The sequence below is a fragment of the Nymphalis io genome, chromosome 26 (genome assembly GCF_905147045.1).
Source record: "Nymphalis io chromosome 26, ilAglIoxx1.1, whole genome shotgun sequence".
Classification (NCBI taxonomy): domain Eukaryota; kingdom Metazoa; phylum Arthropoda; class Insecta; order Lepidoptera; family Nymphalidae; genus Nymphalis; species Nymphalis io.
Window position 1 is genome coordinate 3005989 of NC_065913.1, and position 15610 is coordinate 3021598.

At 32.0% G+C, this 15610-nt stretch overlaps 1 protein-coding gene across 4 annotated transcripts in view; it reads left to right on the plus strand.

Annotated features, from left to right (window-relative positions):
* Positions 1-14471, plus strand: part of LOC126778541 (lysosome-associated membrane glycoprotein 1) — a 30792-nt gene extending 16321 nt beyond the window's left edge. For all 4 annotated transcript variants that reach the window (XM_050502201.1, XM_050502202.1, XM_050502203.1 and 1 more), the window contains 5 exons: positions 1883-1992; positions 3842-3973; positions 6983-7099; positions 7998-8200; positions 8777-14471. In XM_050502201.1, coding sequence (XP_050358158.1) covers positions 1883-1992; positions 3842-3973; positions 6983-7099; positions 7998-8200; positions 8777-9023 — 809 coding nt within the window. In that variant the 3' untranslated portion in view covers positions 9024-14471. The remainder of the gene's footprint in view (positions 1-1882; positions 1993-3841; positions 3974-6982; positions 7100-7997; positions 8201-8776) is intronic.
* The last annotated feature ends 1139 nt before the right edge of the window (positions 14472-15610 follow it).

The window sequence follows — 15610 nt, forward strand, 5'->3', positions numbered from 1 at the left end:
GGTGTAAAGTTATTTTAAGATATTTAGTTATTGTTCAATAATTAAAAAAGCCGAGATGGCCCTGTGGTAAGAACGCGTGAATCTTAACCGATGATCGTGGGTTCAAACCCGGGCAAGCACCACTGAATTTTCATGTGCTTAATTTGTGATTATAATTCATCTCGTGCTTTACGGTGAAGGAAAACATCGTGAGGAAACCCGCATGTGTCTAATTTCACTGAAATTCTGCCACATGTGAATTCTACCAACCCGCATTGGAGCAGCGTGGTGGAATAAGCTCCAAACCTTCTCCTCAAAAAGAGGAGAGGAGGCCTTTAGCCCAGCAGTGGGACATTCACAGGCTGTTACGGTTACGGAGCTTATTCCACCACGCTGCTCCAATGCGGGTTGGTGGAATACACATGTGGCAGAATTTCGATGAAATTAGACACATGCAGGTTTCCTCACGATGTTTTCCTTCACCGAAAAGCACGAGATGAATTATAACAGAAATTAAGCACATGAAAATTCAGAGGTGCTTGCCCGGGTTTGAACCCACGTTCATCGGTTAAGATTCACGCGGTCTTACCACTGGGCCATCTCGACTTTTGAAAAACACTAAGTAGTAATCTATTAGAACCACGATCTGCAACCATGAAAAATCTTTTAGTGGCTCTTAAATAATCCTTATCTATATCACAAGTAAAAGGAATATCGATAAAATATTAAATAGAATTCGCACTGGTGGTAGGGCTTTGTGCAAGTTCGTCTGGGTAGGTACCAACCACTCATCAGATATTCTACCGCAAAACAGCAGTATTTGGTATTGTTTTGTTCCGGTTTGAAAGATGAGTGAGCCAGTTACTGTTACAGTTACAAGCACTAGAGACATAACATCTTAGTTCCCAATGTTGATGGCGGATTGGCGATGTGAGCGATGTTTAACATTTCTTACAATGCCAATGTCTATGGGCGTTGGTGACCACTTACCATCAGGTGGCCCATATGCTCGTCCGCCTAACTATTCTATAAAAAAAATTAATAATAGAGTTGTTAATTATGACAATTTTATTGTAGGTCAAGAAATCAAAAACAATTTTAAATAAGTTTTAATTTAAGTTCATGCTTGATGTATTTAATTAAAAAGTTTAAATTAGTGTCACGATTTCACTTACGATAGACAATAAATCTCCATTTCTAAACCACGAACAGCCATACAATATATTGAATGCGAAAGTTACCCTGAAATGTTAACATGCAAATGATTTCAATGAAATTATAAAAATAAATCCCGAGAGTGTGAAACATGTAGTACTAATTCACGAGTAGTAGTCATCATTAAAAGCTAACGATTTCATATATAATAATATAATTAATTAACTGAAGTAGAAAAGAAATTGTTACTAAAATTAGATTTATGTTCGTTCAACGGTAGTGGTTTGTTTGTGATGGTTTATCGATATGTAGAATCATTTAAAAGCACATCACTAACCAAATTAGGTCGTTTATTGTGCGCTACGTGCAAGAGACACGCCAATACGATGTAAAAATTAAAGATTGCGCCTGTATAAATGTTTTAATAACAAATATTTTAGAACAAAGAGTGTTTGAAAAAAATCGTGTTACGATAACCACAGATTATATTTACTTACGATGATTACGGTCCATACGTATTTTATTAAACATTATATGGGAAACTGTGACTGTGATGTTGTGATTAAAAAAAATACATTACGTGTCATAAAAATGATTTTGACCGTAAAAACTGTGTTATAGATACCGAATAAATATGATTATCGTCAATTGAAATCTGTAAATTGAAATAGAAATGTTTAAAATTGAAAATAAATTGTAAATGTTACAAAGGGAATCGGAATTGAACATATGTGGTCTGTGTTGGCAGTGTTGGTGGTATGTTCGGTGCAGAGTCTTCAATTAGAGAGCCAGGCCTCAACCAGAAGACCAAGGATCACGAAGTACAGCAAAACGACCGTCGTGCCAGGCGGGTCGACGGTAAGTTGCTTTGAGAAATACTAGAACTAACAATCAAAAATAATGAGCATAATTATAATTAGAACCAAATATTTACGATGTAACAAAACATATTTTCAACGAAAAAACGTTTTATAATAAGTATTAATTTTATATATACAATTTATAAATGCATCAGAATATAATTTCAGCTCCTATGGCCTTTTTATTTTCTTGTGATATAAATATTCAAATTATTTAAATAATTTGATTATATCGTTTCAAATTATTTCAGCTAAAAAGAGAAATTAATACACCTATGTGTAAGATAATGTTTTATTATTCAAATTTTCTACATAGATGTAATTCGCTGATACTCATTGTGCTACGAATGTGCCCCTGACATGTATGTCAGGGGCATTCATAGATTTGATTCAGGGGCATTCCGTTGTCCCCTGTTATGTAAGATGTAGGTAACAGACAATCTTGTAGAGTTAATAATTAAATACGCTTTGTATATAATCAGTGTTCTTTTATAAATAATGCTTATATTTTTGGGATGTCAATTTAGAACGATTAAAATTTACTTTTTATTAAAGGCTGCATTTGTAACAAAGCCAGTATGTTAACGAATCTATTGATTTAAATTACTATAGATTATCATACGATAATAAGATACCATGGACATGATGCTGGTACCAGGAGATGAATAGGACAACCCTTTAATGGCTAAAACCCTTGAGTTACGACTCATTTGGATTGTTTTTGACAAGTCCTATATATTTTTTGACAGTTCTGTGTTTTTAGTTTTCTAGTTATAATTTTATTCAATTTAATTTTTGTTTTAGTTAATTGTGACTTGGTGATATATTCTCCAGAAATATACTATACTAATAAATAAGGACACGCTTTTTTTTGTAATGCAAAGCTGAAACTGAAAAACTGTAAAAGCAATATATATTCGGAGAAGATTTAGTGCATAATATTTTCATATAAAGTAGTGCTGTGCTACGCAGTTTCGCCTGCTTTATATTTCGATGATGACAAACGCGAATTTTGTTTTCAAGCTATAAAATCATTCGAGAAAGTTCTGTGATCGTACGTCATACGAAGATGTTAGTTGAGTAGAGTTAATTCTATATAAGGTCCTCCAGATCGATTTCGGCCACGGCGGCGCAGAAGATATTATAGTGGACAAGTGTGTGCGCAAGCACAGGTGCACTCTCTATTCCCTAACTCTCATAATCCGATGGGATGGCAATCCGACACGATCGGAAAGAGTTCAGGCGCAGGACGAACGGCTTTACGTGCTTTCCGAGGCACGGGAGTGTAAACACTTCCAACTTCCAGACTCCGGGCTGCTACTGAGAATTTTCTAATAGAAAAACCCAATAACTTTTTATTGGCCCGACCTGGGAATTGAACCCAGGACCTCCGGGTCAGTCGCTTTATATCTAGCTACTAGACCATCGAGGCATTAGGACTTCCTGAAATCGGTCTGGAGGACCTTATTATTTCTATATATGCAAATAGGGGACCATCTATAACATTATGTACATAGAGACAAGAACAGTTATAATGTTCTCAAAGTAATTAATTTATTATTTTAACTATCAAAATTTATTGAATTTTAAGAATTAAGTATTAGCTTGAAATTATAATTTTTACTTTCGTCTCGAGGATCGGGTTTGCGATTCAAAGGTGCAATGCTGCTAGCATACTTGTAACAATCCTACGCGATCTTTTTTGTAGAAGCTATTTTTAATATTCATTTGTTTGTATTTAAGGCTTCAATGTAACTAATTGTTCATAAGTATTATATATTCTGTAAAATTTATTTTATTGTAATTTTTATTTAATATGCATTGTACGTTATTATCATGTTTTATAGGAACCAGCAACTGAGCGCAGTTTGATGACCGCAACATACCGTCTGTATGGAGGCGGTGGTGAAACTTGTATCCTGTTGACCGTTGACGCTCTACTCGACATATCATACGTAACAAAGCTAAACGAACGAGCGGTAAGTTGTTATTATAATAAATAAATAACCATTTTATTATTTATTTTTTTATCAAATAAAGGCCAGCGTTTGCCGTTGACTTGCTTGATATAAAGTATCGACACGGGCTAGAATGTAGCACGCTTGCCTAGAAGAAACCTTTTTATTACCACACATAACAGAATTAAATCAAACAAAATTTTAATTCTTAAATATAAATCAGCGTATCAGTAGAGACATTAGATAAATCCATCTTACGTAATAATTCAAACGTAATTAAAATTAACGGCAATCCGTCGATGACGTCCAACTACCGAGATGGCTACCCTATACATATACGTTATGGTTTGACCTTTCGCCAGAGTGACACAAAAGAAGAAGTAAGTACGAATGTTTGCAATTCGTCTAAATATTGTTAAGCTCAATCGATGCCAGGCGTCTCACCGTCTCACCGTCATTTTATAAATTTTAAATAGAAAATAGTTTTATTAAATGAATTTGATGGGAAGTGACACCATCATGGACACTGGTCGATATTTAACGAAACCGAATGAAGTGGAAATATTTTTATGAAATAGAAAATTTACAACCAAAGATTTAGTATAAGAAATATTGACCATATCTTATATTGTTAATGCGTCACAAATAACATAAAATATTATATCCTATGCTGTAGCTCATTTGAACTAAGATTTGTTTAGACACAGCATTACAATGTGTTGCTATTTGGGTATTAGGGTAGTATTTAAGATGATACCTAAGCAGCTGGAGCCTGTAATATACAGTTAAGATTTATATTTGCTAGCCATTGCCGTCTCGGCTTTTTTTTTAAAGTATATTAAAGAATTTACTGATTACACACATAAAGAAATTAACATGTTAAAGAAATTACTGATATTTCTTTTTATAATACCCTCCAATTAAACATAAAGCTTGTGTCTGACACAAGCTTTACGTTTACAAGGGGGGACGAATAGCCAAGGGCCCAGGATCGAAGTCTCAGACTTTACAACGCTTGCAAACCATTACGAAAACCATTGAGAAATAATTTATAACATTAATGTTCGTTTCTTGGACAATTAATTGCTGGTTTTTTTTTATTTATTTTTTTTGAAAGTAGTTCTAGATGTTATATATTATATATATAACTAATATATATATATTATATGTTATATTTTCTAATGAAACCAAAAAAATAAATAATAATCGTTCATTTTAATATTTATTTATTTAACAATATGACCTTTAACATTTTGGCGTAGGCGAAAACTTTCACACTAAGCTTGCTGTATAAATTAACTAACTATTAATTAGTTTATAGGAAAGTTGGGTTTAATTAGTTTAGTTGTAAATAAAACTTATTTAGACAGAAAGTACTAGTTAAGAAAATATCTACATAAAGTTTTATACGTTTCTATTTTTATGTTGTATGTATGTTTTGAAAAGTGTGAAACATGTTCCTTCATAGTCGTACTTGTTCAGAAAATAAACTGTATTAAATATGTAGATACATAATAATGAGGCATTTTAAAGTAAAATAAAACACTATTTAAGAATACAAGTACTGATACTTAAGATATTAATCATATTCAACCTTGCTTATAAACGTTGCTTAGCGATTTTTTAATTGAACACCGATTTGTCCCTTTTTGCCATTATTGATTTGACATTTGTAAGAGCAAGCTCTTACGAATAATGGCGTCAATAATGGCGTCAAATCACGAATGTCAAATTATATCAATAAAACGTTTCATATCACAAGCTAAGTTTATTATTACGGCGAATAAGGCAACAGTAGTGACATTATTTAAGAACTCACGTATCTCACTCTTGAGATGTTGGAAAAATACGGTGATACGCTATTTTGATTTTTGTATACTTTAAATGTTATAATTATTATAGTTAAAATATCGTACGTCAATTTCTGACAGATGCTAAAGTGTGTGCGAAAACACATGTGCGCTTACTATTCTCTTATTCTCGTAATCCGATAACACAAGCCCAATTTTCTGACTGCTTCTGATAATTACTTGATAGGAAAACTCAATAACTTGTAGGTCAGACCTGGGATTTGAACTTAGGATCGAGATCTATAATAAATGAACCATTAGACCAACGATGCGGTCATATATGTACGACATAATGTCCATTCCATATGAACTGCTTATGCGTCATGAGTCATGGCACTGACCTTTATATAATGAATACAAAATTGTGACGTAGCAGTGTCGTCATCTTTATATAAGTTCGGAGTCGTCGTCTTTATGTACTATTATTCATGTGACTTTTATTCATATACGGGCTGGTTGACGTGTTTGATAGATACTTTGCCTTTCACGCCGAAGGTTGTGGGTTCGATTCCCACCCAGGACAGACATTTGTGTGCATAAACATGTCTGTTTGTCCTGAGTCTGGGTGTAATTATCTATATAAGTATGTATTTACAAAAGAAAAGTAGTATATGTTGTATATCAGTTGTCTGGTTTCCATAGTACAGGCTCTGCTTAGTTTGGGATCAGATGGCCGTGTGTGAATGTCCCAGGATATTAAAAAAAAAATAATGTACTTTACAACAGAATTTGAGTGTTAGCTCTAAAGTTAATCGTCCTTATTTATTGGTATATAATTATTTGTGTATTTTGGATAGGTTTAGCATAAAATCCGTTCTTAGTCTTTTTTTTATAAAATAGGACGAGCATATGGGCCAATTGATGGTAAGTGGTCACCAACGCCCATAGACATTGGCATTGTAAGAAATGTTAACCATCGCTTACATCGTCAATGCGCCACCAACCTTGGGAACAAAGATGTTATGTCCCTTGTGTCTGTAATTACACTGGCGCACTTACCTTTCAAACCGGAACACAACAATATCAAGCACTGCTGTTTTGGATATCTGATGAGAGGGTGGTACCGACCCAGAAGAATTTGCACAAACCAGTAAAGTCTTAGTCTTAGTCGGGGAAGGAGTAACTGTGACAAATTTCAGATCAATCGGGCGGTAAGTGTAAAAACATAATTATGTTACAGGATGCAAACACTTTTGTCCCGAACAATGCGAACGTGGCCGGGGCTTGCAAGGAAAGTGACCTGGAGACTCTGGTGCTTTCATTTAAAGAGTTTTCGTTAGAAATGGTCTTCGCCAAGGTAAGGTTAAAAAGCCATAAAATGATTTATCATGTCTGTTAACTTATAATTAACATTATTAAAGTATTAACATGACTATTAAAAGCAAAGTACATTTTTATTTATTGAATGAACAATTCTTGTATATATATGTATTTGGTGTATCTCAAAAACGGCTAACGATTTGGCTCAAATTTCTTATTTAAATAAGTTTAATTTAATAAGTTTCACTGTGTAGATCTTTCCTAAAAATGCTTTTGTCTTACAAAAAAAAAAATGAATAAAGCCAAGCCAAGCTTGGTCGCCCAGCTATTTATCTATATATGAATCAACATTTTTTTTTATAAAATAGATAGCTGGACGAGCAAAGACTAGACAAGACTGAAAGAAATATTTACCATTCCTTACATTGCTAGTACGCCGCCAACCTTGTGAACTATGATTATGTCACTCGTGCCTGTAGTTACACTGGCCCATTCCTCTTAGAACCAGAACACAACAATACTCGACATTGCCATTTACAATAGAATATTTAATGAGTGGGTGGTACCTAATAAGACAGGCTTGCACAAAGCCCTTCAACTAAGCCCAATCACTAATCACATATACCAAAATCAAAATATTTTTTATTCAAAAAGACTTACAAGTACTTATAAATCGTCAAGCGCTACCACCGGTTCGGAATGTGGAATTCTACCGATAAGAACTGGCAAGAAACTCAGTAGTTACTCTTTTTTTATAAAAAAACAAAATTGTATCAATTTCATACACTTAGTTACCAATTTCGATGTTTTTTTATTTAGAAACGAATTTCATTTCGAAGGGTCAGGGAAGCTTATATAGGGAAGGTCATTCAAGTGCTAAATTTTATGGCATTTGTCAAGTTTTGAAAAAAAAAAAATATTGCTGATAATTCCAGACGCCAGGTGGCGAGCGTTGGTATGCGGATAGCGTACGACTAACATACAACTCTAGTGCAAGAATATTAGAACACGCAGCAAAACAAGGCCGACGAGTTACCCTGACTACTGGACCTAGGGCTCTGTTGTTCCCTACACCAGTTGGCAAGTCGTTCTCATGTCCTGAGGAAACTGTCATTGATTTAGCCGAGGAAGAACCTAGGTTAGTTAAAAACAAATTAAAAAAAAAATGTTTTAGATAATCGTAATTAGAGTTACTTTTAAAGAGGATGTAATTTGATGTAATTTTAATAATTTATTATTGTTAACATTATTTTATTTTAATTAAATGCTTTTCTCTTCAGATTTTATATTAGGTTAGATTAGTTAATTAATATATTTAATTAAATTCATATCATTGTATTCAAATTGCTCTAATTCTGTATTATTTGTAAGTGGAAACTTAATTGGTATCTGTATTATCTTTTTCAATCATATATTTGTGTATTATGTTACTGTTTGTTTCCCAAATAAAAAAAAATAAAAAAAAATTACATGAGGCAGCTAAAATTTTAGTGGGGCATAAATAGTTATTTTTATTACTGCCCCATACCTACTCGAGTTGTGGGATAGTAATTTGATAGTGATATAGCGAAATATCAATAGATGACATTGTAATCTGGATAATTTTTTAAATTACTTAATTTTATTACTAAGAAAAACGACTTTATGATAATATTGTTGTTTATTAATGAAGTTTTTTATCATAAGTATGTAACAATGTCAATTTCCTTTCTAGCAACCCAACACTTGCGCATCGAGCCAAGTTATATCTCCGTCAAATGCGTTTACAAGCGTTCATGTTTAAACGCGATGGTGAATTCGGACCACCATGGCATTGCACCGACTCCGCTCGCGCTCGTTCTGAAACTGCTCCTGTCGCTGTGGGGGCAGCACTGGCTATTGCTACCGCAGGCACCTTGGTAGGCTACGCCATCTGGCGTTATTTGAAGGTAAAGAAAGTTCAATACGACACGATGGAATGAAGAGGTTAGACGTTCTGAACTTGAATTTATGACGTTATGATTAGTGTTGGAAATTATCAATGATTTGTCGATAGTTTTTATTTCAATCTTTAATTTTAATTTTTAAATTACAATGGTTCTATTAAAACTCGTCAGAATTGAGAATCGTGGGTCGTTCGTTTTGTAAAAATAGTTTTTAAAGTTTTTGATAATTTTTATTTAAATATTTAAATCATTCTAAAGCTATAAGCCACTTTTAACATGGAATTTATTAATTTATGAGGCATAAATTTGAAGTTTGCGTTAACAGGTCAAGGTTTTTTTACTACAGAACTTTTTAAAACAATTAAGATAAATTAATAGGCATGGTGAGGAGCAACAATTTCTTTTTCAGCAAATATTTGTCTAATTTATAAAATTTAAAAGTAAATTACGGTCTAATAACTATTTTTTTTAAATAATGAAGGATTCCAGAATTAAGCCATGGACACTAATTATAATGTCATTTAATATATTTACGTCACAATATTTTACAAGATCTTATTTTGTGTTCTAAATTTTTAAAAAAACAACAACAATAACAAAATTTCAATTAATCAAAAATATTATTAAAGATTGCTTACGAAAGTTCAGAACGCCAGTTATGTATAAGGGAATAAATTAAAAAAAAAATGCCAATTTCGTCTAGATAGCGCAGTAGTCCCAAAACGTTGTTGAATATAAAGTACACATCACTTAGATCGAAAATATTAACACTTACTAATGTTTGTTAACGAACGAAGTTTTTTCGATACTAGTAACACTTAAAAAAAAGTTACTTCGGTAGCTTCATACAGTATATGATGAAACTTTATAGCACACATAGTAATAAACGCACACAATGACACTAGGCGAATAGACCGGTGTGACAAGGGCTGCGGATTGTGATGCATTTGATCCCATTGTCCTATCCCCTCCCGTAACGGCGTAAGAATTAATTTATAATTTTTACGATACCAATAAAATTTTTAGCAAAGGTAGCTTAATATAAAAACATTAATTGGTAATACAAATCATGCGTCTTAAAAATAGAATGAAAAATCTCAGTTGCTGTAACTTATTGATTATTATCGTATATTGTATGAATCTAGCCTTATTTGAGAGCGATAGTGATGTGTCTGTATTATCGATAATGTTAAATCGATAAATAGTTAGTGTTGTTACGATAGTGTTTGAAAATGTATATAAGCTGAGATGAAAATATATCTTTATGAAGTAATTCTATTCTAAAAAATATAGAGGATCTGTTGAAATCGATAACGATGAGAGACTTCATCCAATTTGTGAAGTGTATCGAGATGTAATTGTTTACTGTTGTTGAAGGTTGATAATTATGTAAAAAAAAATGTATTTAATCCTCATAATATTCCCAGTAATCCCTAGGCTAGAACCGTTTCTGTAAAGTTTCGGTATTAAGCGGTATCAACCGGTATGAACCGGTAAACGAGAATGAATGTGTTGATGGAAAATGTGTTTTAATATCAATTATAATTCATATTGCATTATTAAAATCGTTAACTAATCATAACATATCAGATGATAATAAAATATAATTTATCGACAATTGTTTACATGTAATTATATAAATATTTATACGTGATTATATGGGGGAGGTAAATATAATTTATTTTTAAAATTGTTTGCGGTATAGCGGACATTTTGATATTACGTGTACAAGCAATAAGTAATTTTTTATTCGTCGCCGTCGTTACGACATTTATGGCTGAATTTGGTGTTGTATTGTGATGAAACTTGGTCTCACTAGTGTTTTTATATACTGTGGATTTTCCATGATAAATAAGGCAATTTCACACTTTTAAACTATATCTGCGACATGTGTGACTCGCATTGGAGCAGCGTGATGGTAAGAGGTCTTACCCCAGCACATTTGGGACATTTATAGGCTGTTTTTTTTAACTATTACTTCGTTCTTTTAACGCGACTGAATAAAAAGGTAGTGTAATGTTTTCAGTGTTCAAGTGTATGTGTTATTTTCTATTTTGCACCATAACTTTTAGATGCTTGAATAGATTTGTATGTATGGGGTATTTTTAGAATCCTTACATCATTTTAAATGACTGGTTATAATTTATTTACGTTATAGATAGTTTTGTTGGAAATTTTTTAATTTTAGATATCATCATAGTTATTAAGAAATATATTACAATATTTTTAATAAACATTTTAGTATATAACAAACAAAATATTTAAAAAAATAATCCTTTTTTTAAATTACATTTTATTAAGTGCTTTCAAAACAGGATATCTTTGAATATTTGCTCGACATGTTGAGATTTTTTATCTGTTATTCGCATGTTGTTTATATTTAATATTTCTGTCACATTTCCTCATTTTTATTATATTATCTGAATAAAATTACTTTAGAGATATTAAATAAAATTATATCCTGGTCTAATAAAAATGTATCTACCTCTACGGACTTCCATTTAATTTATTAAATTATTTTTTCTATAAAATATCTTCATATTTTTTGACATTTATTTTGTGTATATTTCGGCTTTACCTATAAATGTTCTTGTTGATCAGTTAAACAATGCTGTGTCTTCTTCTTTCGAATGTATATTCTATGATGACAGAAAGAGATAAATCAGTGTTTAACTAAACACCGCTAAATAACGTTTATAACTAAGGCTGTTTGTAATCATTACTGGTAATTACCGGTGTTAGGGCTTTGTGCAAGCTCGTCTGCGTAGGTACCAACCACTCATCAGATATTCTACCGCAAAACAGCAGTACTCGGTATTGTTGTGTTCCGGTTTGAAGGGCGAGTGAGCCAGTGTAATTACAGGCACAAGGAACATAACATCTTAGTTCCCAATGTTAGTAGCGCAATGGCGGTGTAAGCAATGATTAACATTTCTTACAAAGCCAATGTTTATGGGCGGTGGTGACCACTTACCATCAGGTGGCCCATATGCCCGCCTACCTATTCTATATATAAAAAAATATATATAAATTGTTTTCATGTATCGATAAAGTAAATATATGTAATAAGTTATTCAATATAAGTTTATATATATACAAACACTAGTGTCCAAGTTTTGCTAGTTAAGTAAACAGCTGTGAGTTAATGCTTACATAAGAGACAAATGGCTTTCTATTCGTTTTAAATATATATATATTTATATATATATATACTCATCAATTAATGTTACATATCGTTTCTAAGTAATCTAAGTTAAGCGTGTGACATGCGATATATGATCGTCATTTTTTAAAATAAGTAAATTTTTCATCTTATTCTATAATGCTACTGCTACATCTGCGCTAACTTACCGTTAAACTTACTGTTGTGTCAATGCCCGGTTTACATTATTCCAGTCCAGCGATCTAGTAATTTTCATTTTCCAGTAAGCAATCCAGTACTGGACTAGATCGCTGGACTGGAATAATGTAAACCGGGCATAATGTTTCAAAAACAGTCTAATATAATTGGAATATTTCTTTGAAAAATGCTATGCCTATATATTATCTCGTGGATAAATATATTGCATTTAGAGTAAGATCAACGTTATCAAGTCTTAGTGATTGACTGACCCTTTAATGTGTCGAAAAAACCGCCAATTGAGTGATCTATTGTCTTAATACGTAATAAATATCGTAAAAACGCCTACGTCTATATATTTTACAAGTAAAAATACATGAATATAGTAGAATTTACATAAAATATATAAGTTTCTTATAATACAAATTAATTTCGTTTTATATAGTTGATTATGTATTTAATTTGAGATAAGCTGTAACTAATGAGTTTCTCGTTCTAGTCTAGAATCAACGTTCTAAACTTGCCTTTTCCCTGGTGGTAGAGCTTTGTGCAAGCTCGTTTATGTAGGTACCACCCACTCATCAGATATTCTACCGCAAAACAGCAGTACTTGGTATTGTTGTGTTTCGATTTGAAGGGTGAGTGAGCCAGTGTAATTACAGGCACAAGGGACATAACATCTTAGTTCCCAAGGTTGGTGGCGCATTGGTGATGTAAGCGATGGTTAACATTTCTTACAATATGTATTAGGGCGTTGGTGACAACTTACCATCAGGTGGCCCGCCTGCCTTTCCCTTCAATAAAAAAAAAATGCCTATTTTACTTTCAATTTAATCTGATAGGATGACGATTAAATAGTGCTTAGAAAATACTTGAATCCTTACTTATATAATAAATACGACAATGAGTTTGTTTGTTACGTTTTAACGTTCTAGCTCCTCAACGAATAACATAAAACTTTGCTTACACGCTGTCTACAGAAAAAAGGGGTATCTAAAACTTCTCTCCTACTCACACGCGGGCACAATCTGCTGATAACATACGCGTCAGATCACAGATGTGGCAGTAGCATAAAAACAATTTTCACTCTCTAACCTAGACTCGATCGTCGAAGTGAAATACATTAGTTATGCGCTAGTTCGATGCGTTTATCCTTTAAATGTTTTAATTACAATTAATGTAGTCAATGTCGCATATTGTTTTATGTCATTTCGCGATAGTAAATCGTCGAGTATCGAGTTTTCTCACAGAATAGCTTCACGTTTTTAAATTAAAATTTGAAATTAGATTTAGTTAAAATCTCTCTCCTTGCTTCAGCTGTATATAATGGCTATCGTTTTTGCAGTGATATTAAAATGTCATTTAAAAAAAAAAGTGTTTTAAACGTGTGTACTTGAATTTTTCGATACATTTATTAATGTAATGCTTTATTTGTCTAATGTAAATATTTCTAGTTGAATAGTGCCACTAAGGTTCCGTATACACGAAAGCGGAAAGGAGATGAAAGATGCATATAACTTGAAGTTAAAAAGAGATGTAATAAAGAAATCGTAATCCCTTACCGCTTTTATGGACACGACGCCTTAATTTTCAAATTATCTCGCACCTTCGTTTCATATCGAAATAAAATAAAATATTTCAATTTAATTTTCGAAATCTTAATAAAAAAATGTTTCTGAAATTTTTTCTATTTTGAATATATCAAACTATTTTACAAATACTTTGTATTGAATGCCCCGTAGTTTTTTTTTCCCTATAAAAATTTTGTCGTAGTTTATATTTATATATCGGTGCATTTAATTAAAACGATAATGTTGTATTAAAATATTGTATGCCATACGATTTGTCTTCCAGTAATATCTTGTAACAATAGCATAAAGTATTGTAGCTTATTATATACATAATAATTGTGTAAAAGTGGTGTCGTTACGTTGCAAAAGTGAAGGCTTGATTGCACGTGATCAGCCATTGGCAGTACATAAAGGATCATGAAAAAGAGACACCAAATAATGTTTGTTATTCTAATTAAGGGGCAAACGTAACGCGCACCACTGAGTAATTCTTAAGTAACATATCTCAAACTATTGTAATTTAGTGCGTTCATTTATTAAAATTGTCTTTATGAATAAATGACGTCGAAATTATAGTGTTTATTATTTAATATAAAACCTTATTAGTTTATTGAATAAGTTTTTAAAACATAAAAAAATTAATTGTTTTTGTTGGAAAAAGGCAAAGGTATTACGCAATACAGCATAAATAATTTTCCATATTTGATTCGAATTGAAAAAATATATGTAATAAATGATTAATTTAGCAATATTAAATAACAAATATGGCGATAATAACACCTATGGAGTAGCAATAATGCCAATAATATAAGTTAAAAAATGGCCTTACAGTTCAGAAAATAATTATATATATTAATTATATTTTTCATTTCTACTTGGAGAAAGTGTTTTGTTAAATTGCAGATATTTTAAAATGTTTTTTTTCCGACAATAAATTGAAAATAGTTGTTACTAAAACCAGGCCAAAAAAATCCCAGTGGATTCAATTAAGTATCATAAAATTAATTATATATCATTAATATCATATATATAATTACAGGCACAAGGGACATAACATCTTAGTTCCCAAGGTTGGTGGCGCATTGGTGATGTAAGCGATGGTTAATATTTCTTACAATGCCAATGTCTAAGGGCGTTGGTGACCACTTACCATCAGGTGGCCCAAATGCTCGTCCGCCTTCCTATTCTTTAAAAAAAATATACTTACAAAATTACTTCCCTAGTAAATTAAGCGCTTATGTTTTTTTATTTTTATTCTATACAGATGTTATACATAACGCTTATGTACCCTTATTTGTATAGTAACTAAATTAAAGAAATCAATAAATTTATTCTTTCCTTTAAAATTATATGAAACACATAACTAAATAAAATATGAAAAAAAAGCTGAGATGGAAGAGAATGTGAATCTTAACCGAAGTGTAAGAAAACCCGGATAAGAACCTACGAATTTTCATTCGCGTTCATTTTGTGTTTTTTTAGTTTAATGGTGAAGGAAAATTTTATGAGGAAACCTGCATGTTATAACAATGTCTATTATCTATTTTTTATGTTTTTTTGTACCATTATATTCGTTTTTTTGGCTTAAATGTGTTAGTGTAGTGTGTTTGCAGTATTGCAGTTGAAATAAAGATATTAAAATTGTAATGGAGGGAGACGAAGAAAACTCATACAGTCGACGTCAGGGAACGCGCGGTGTTTCCGCCCAGCCA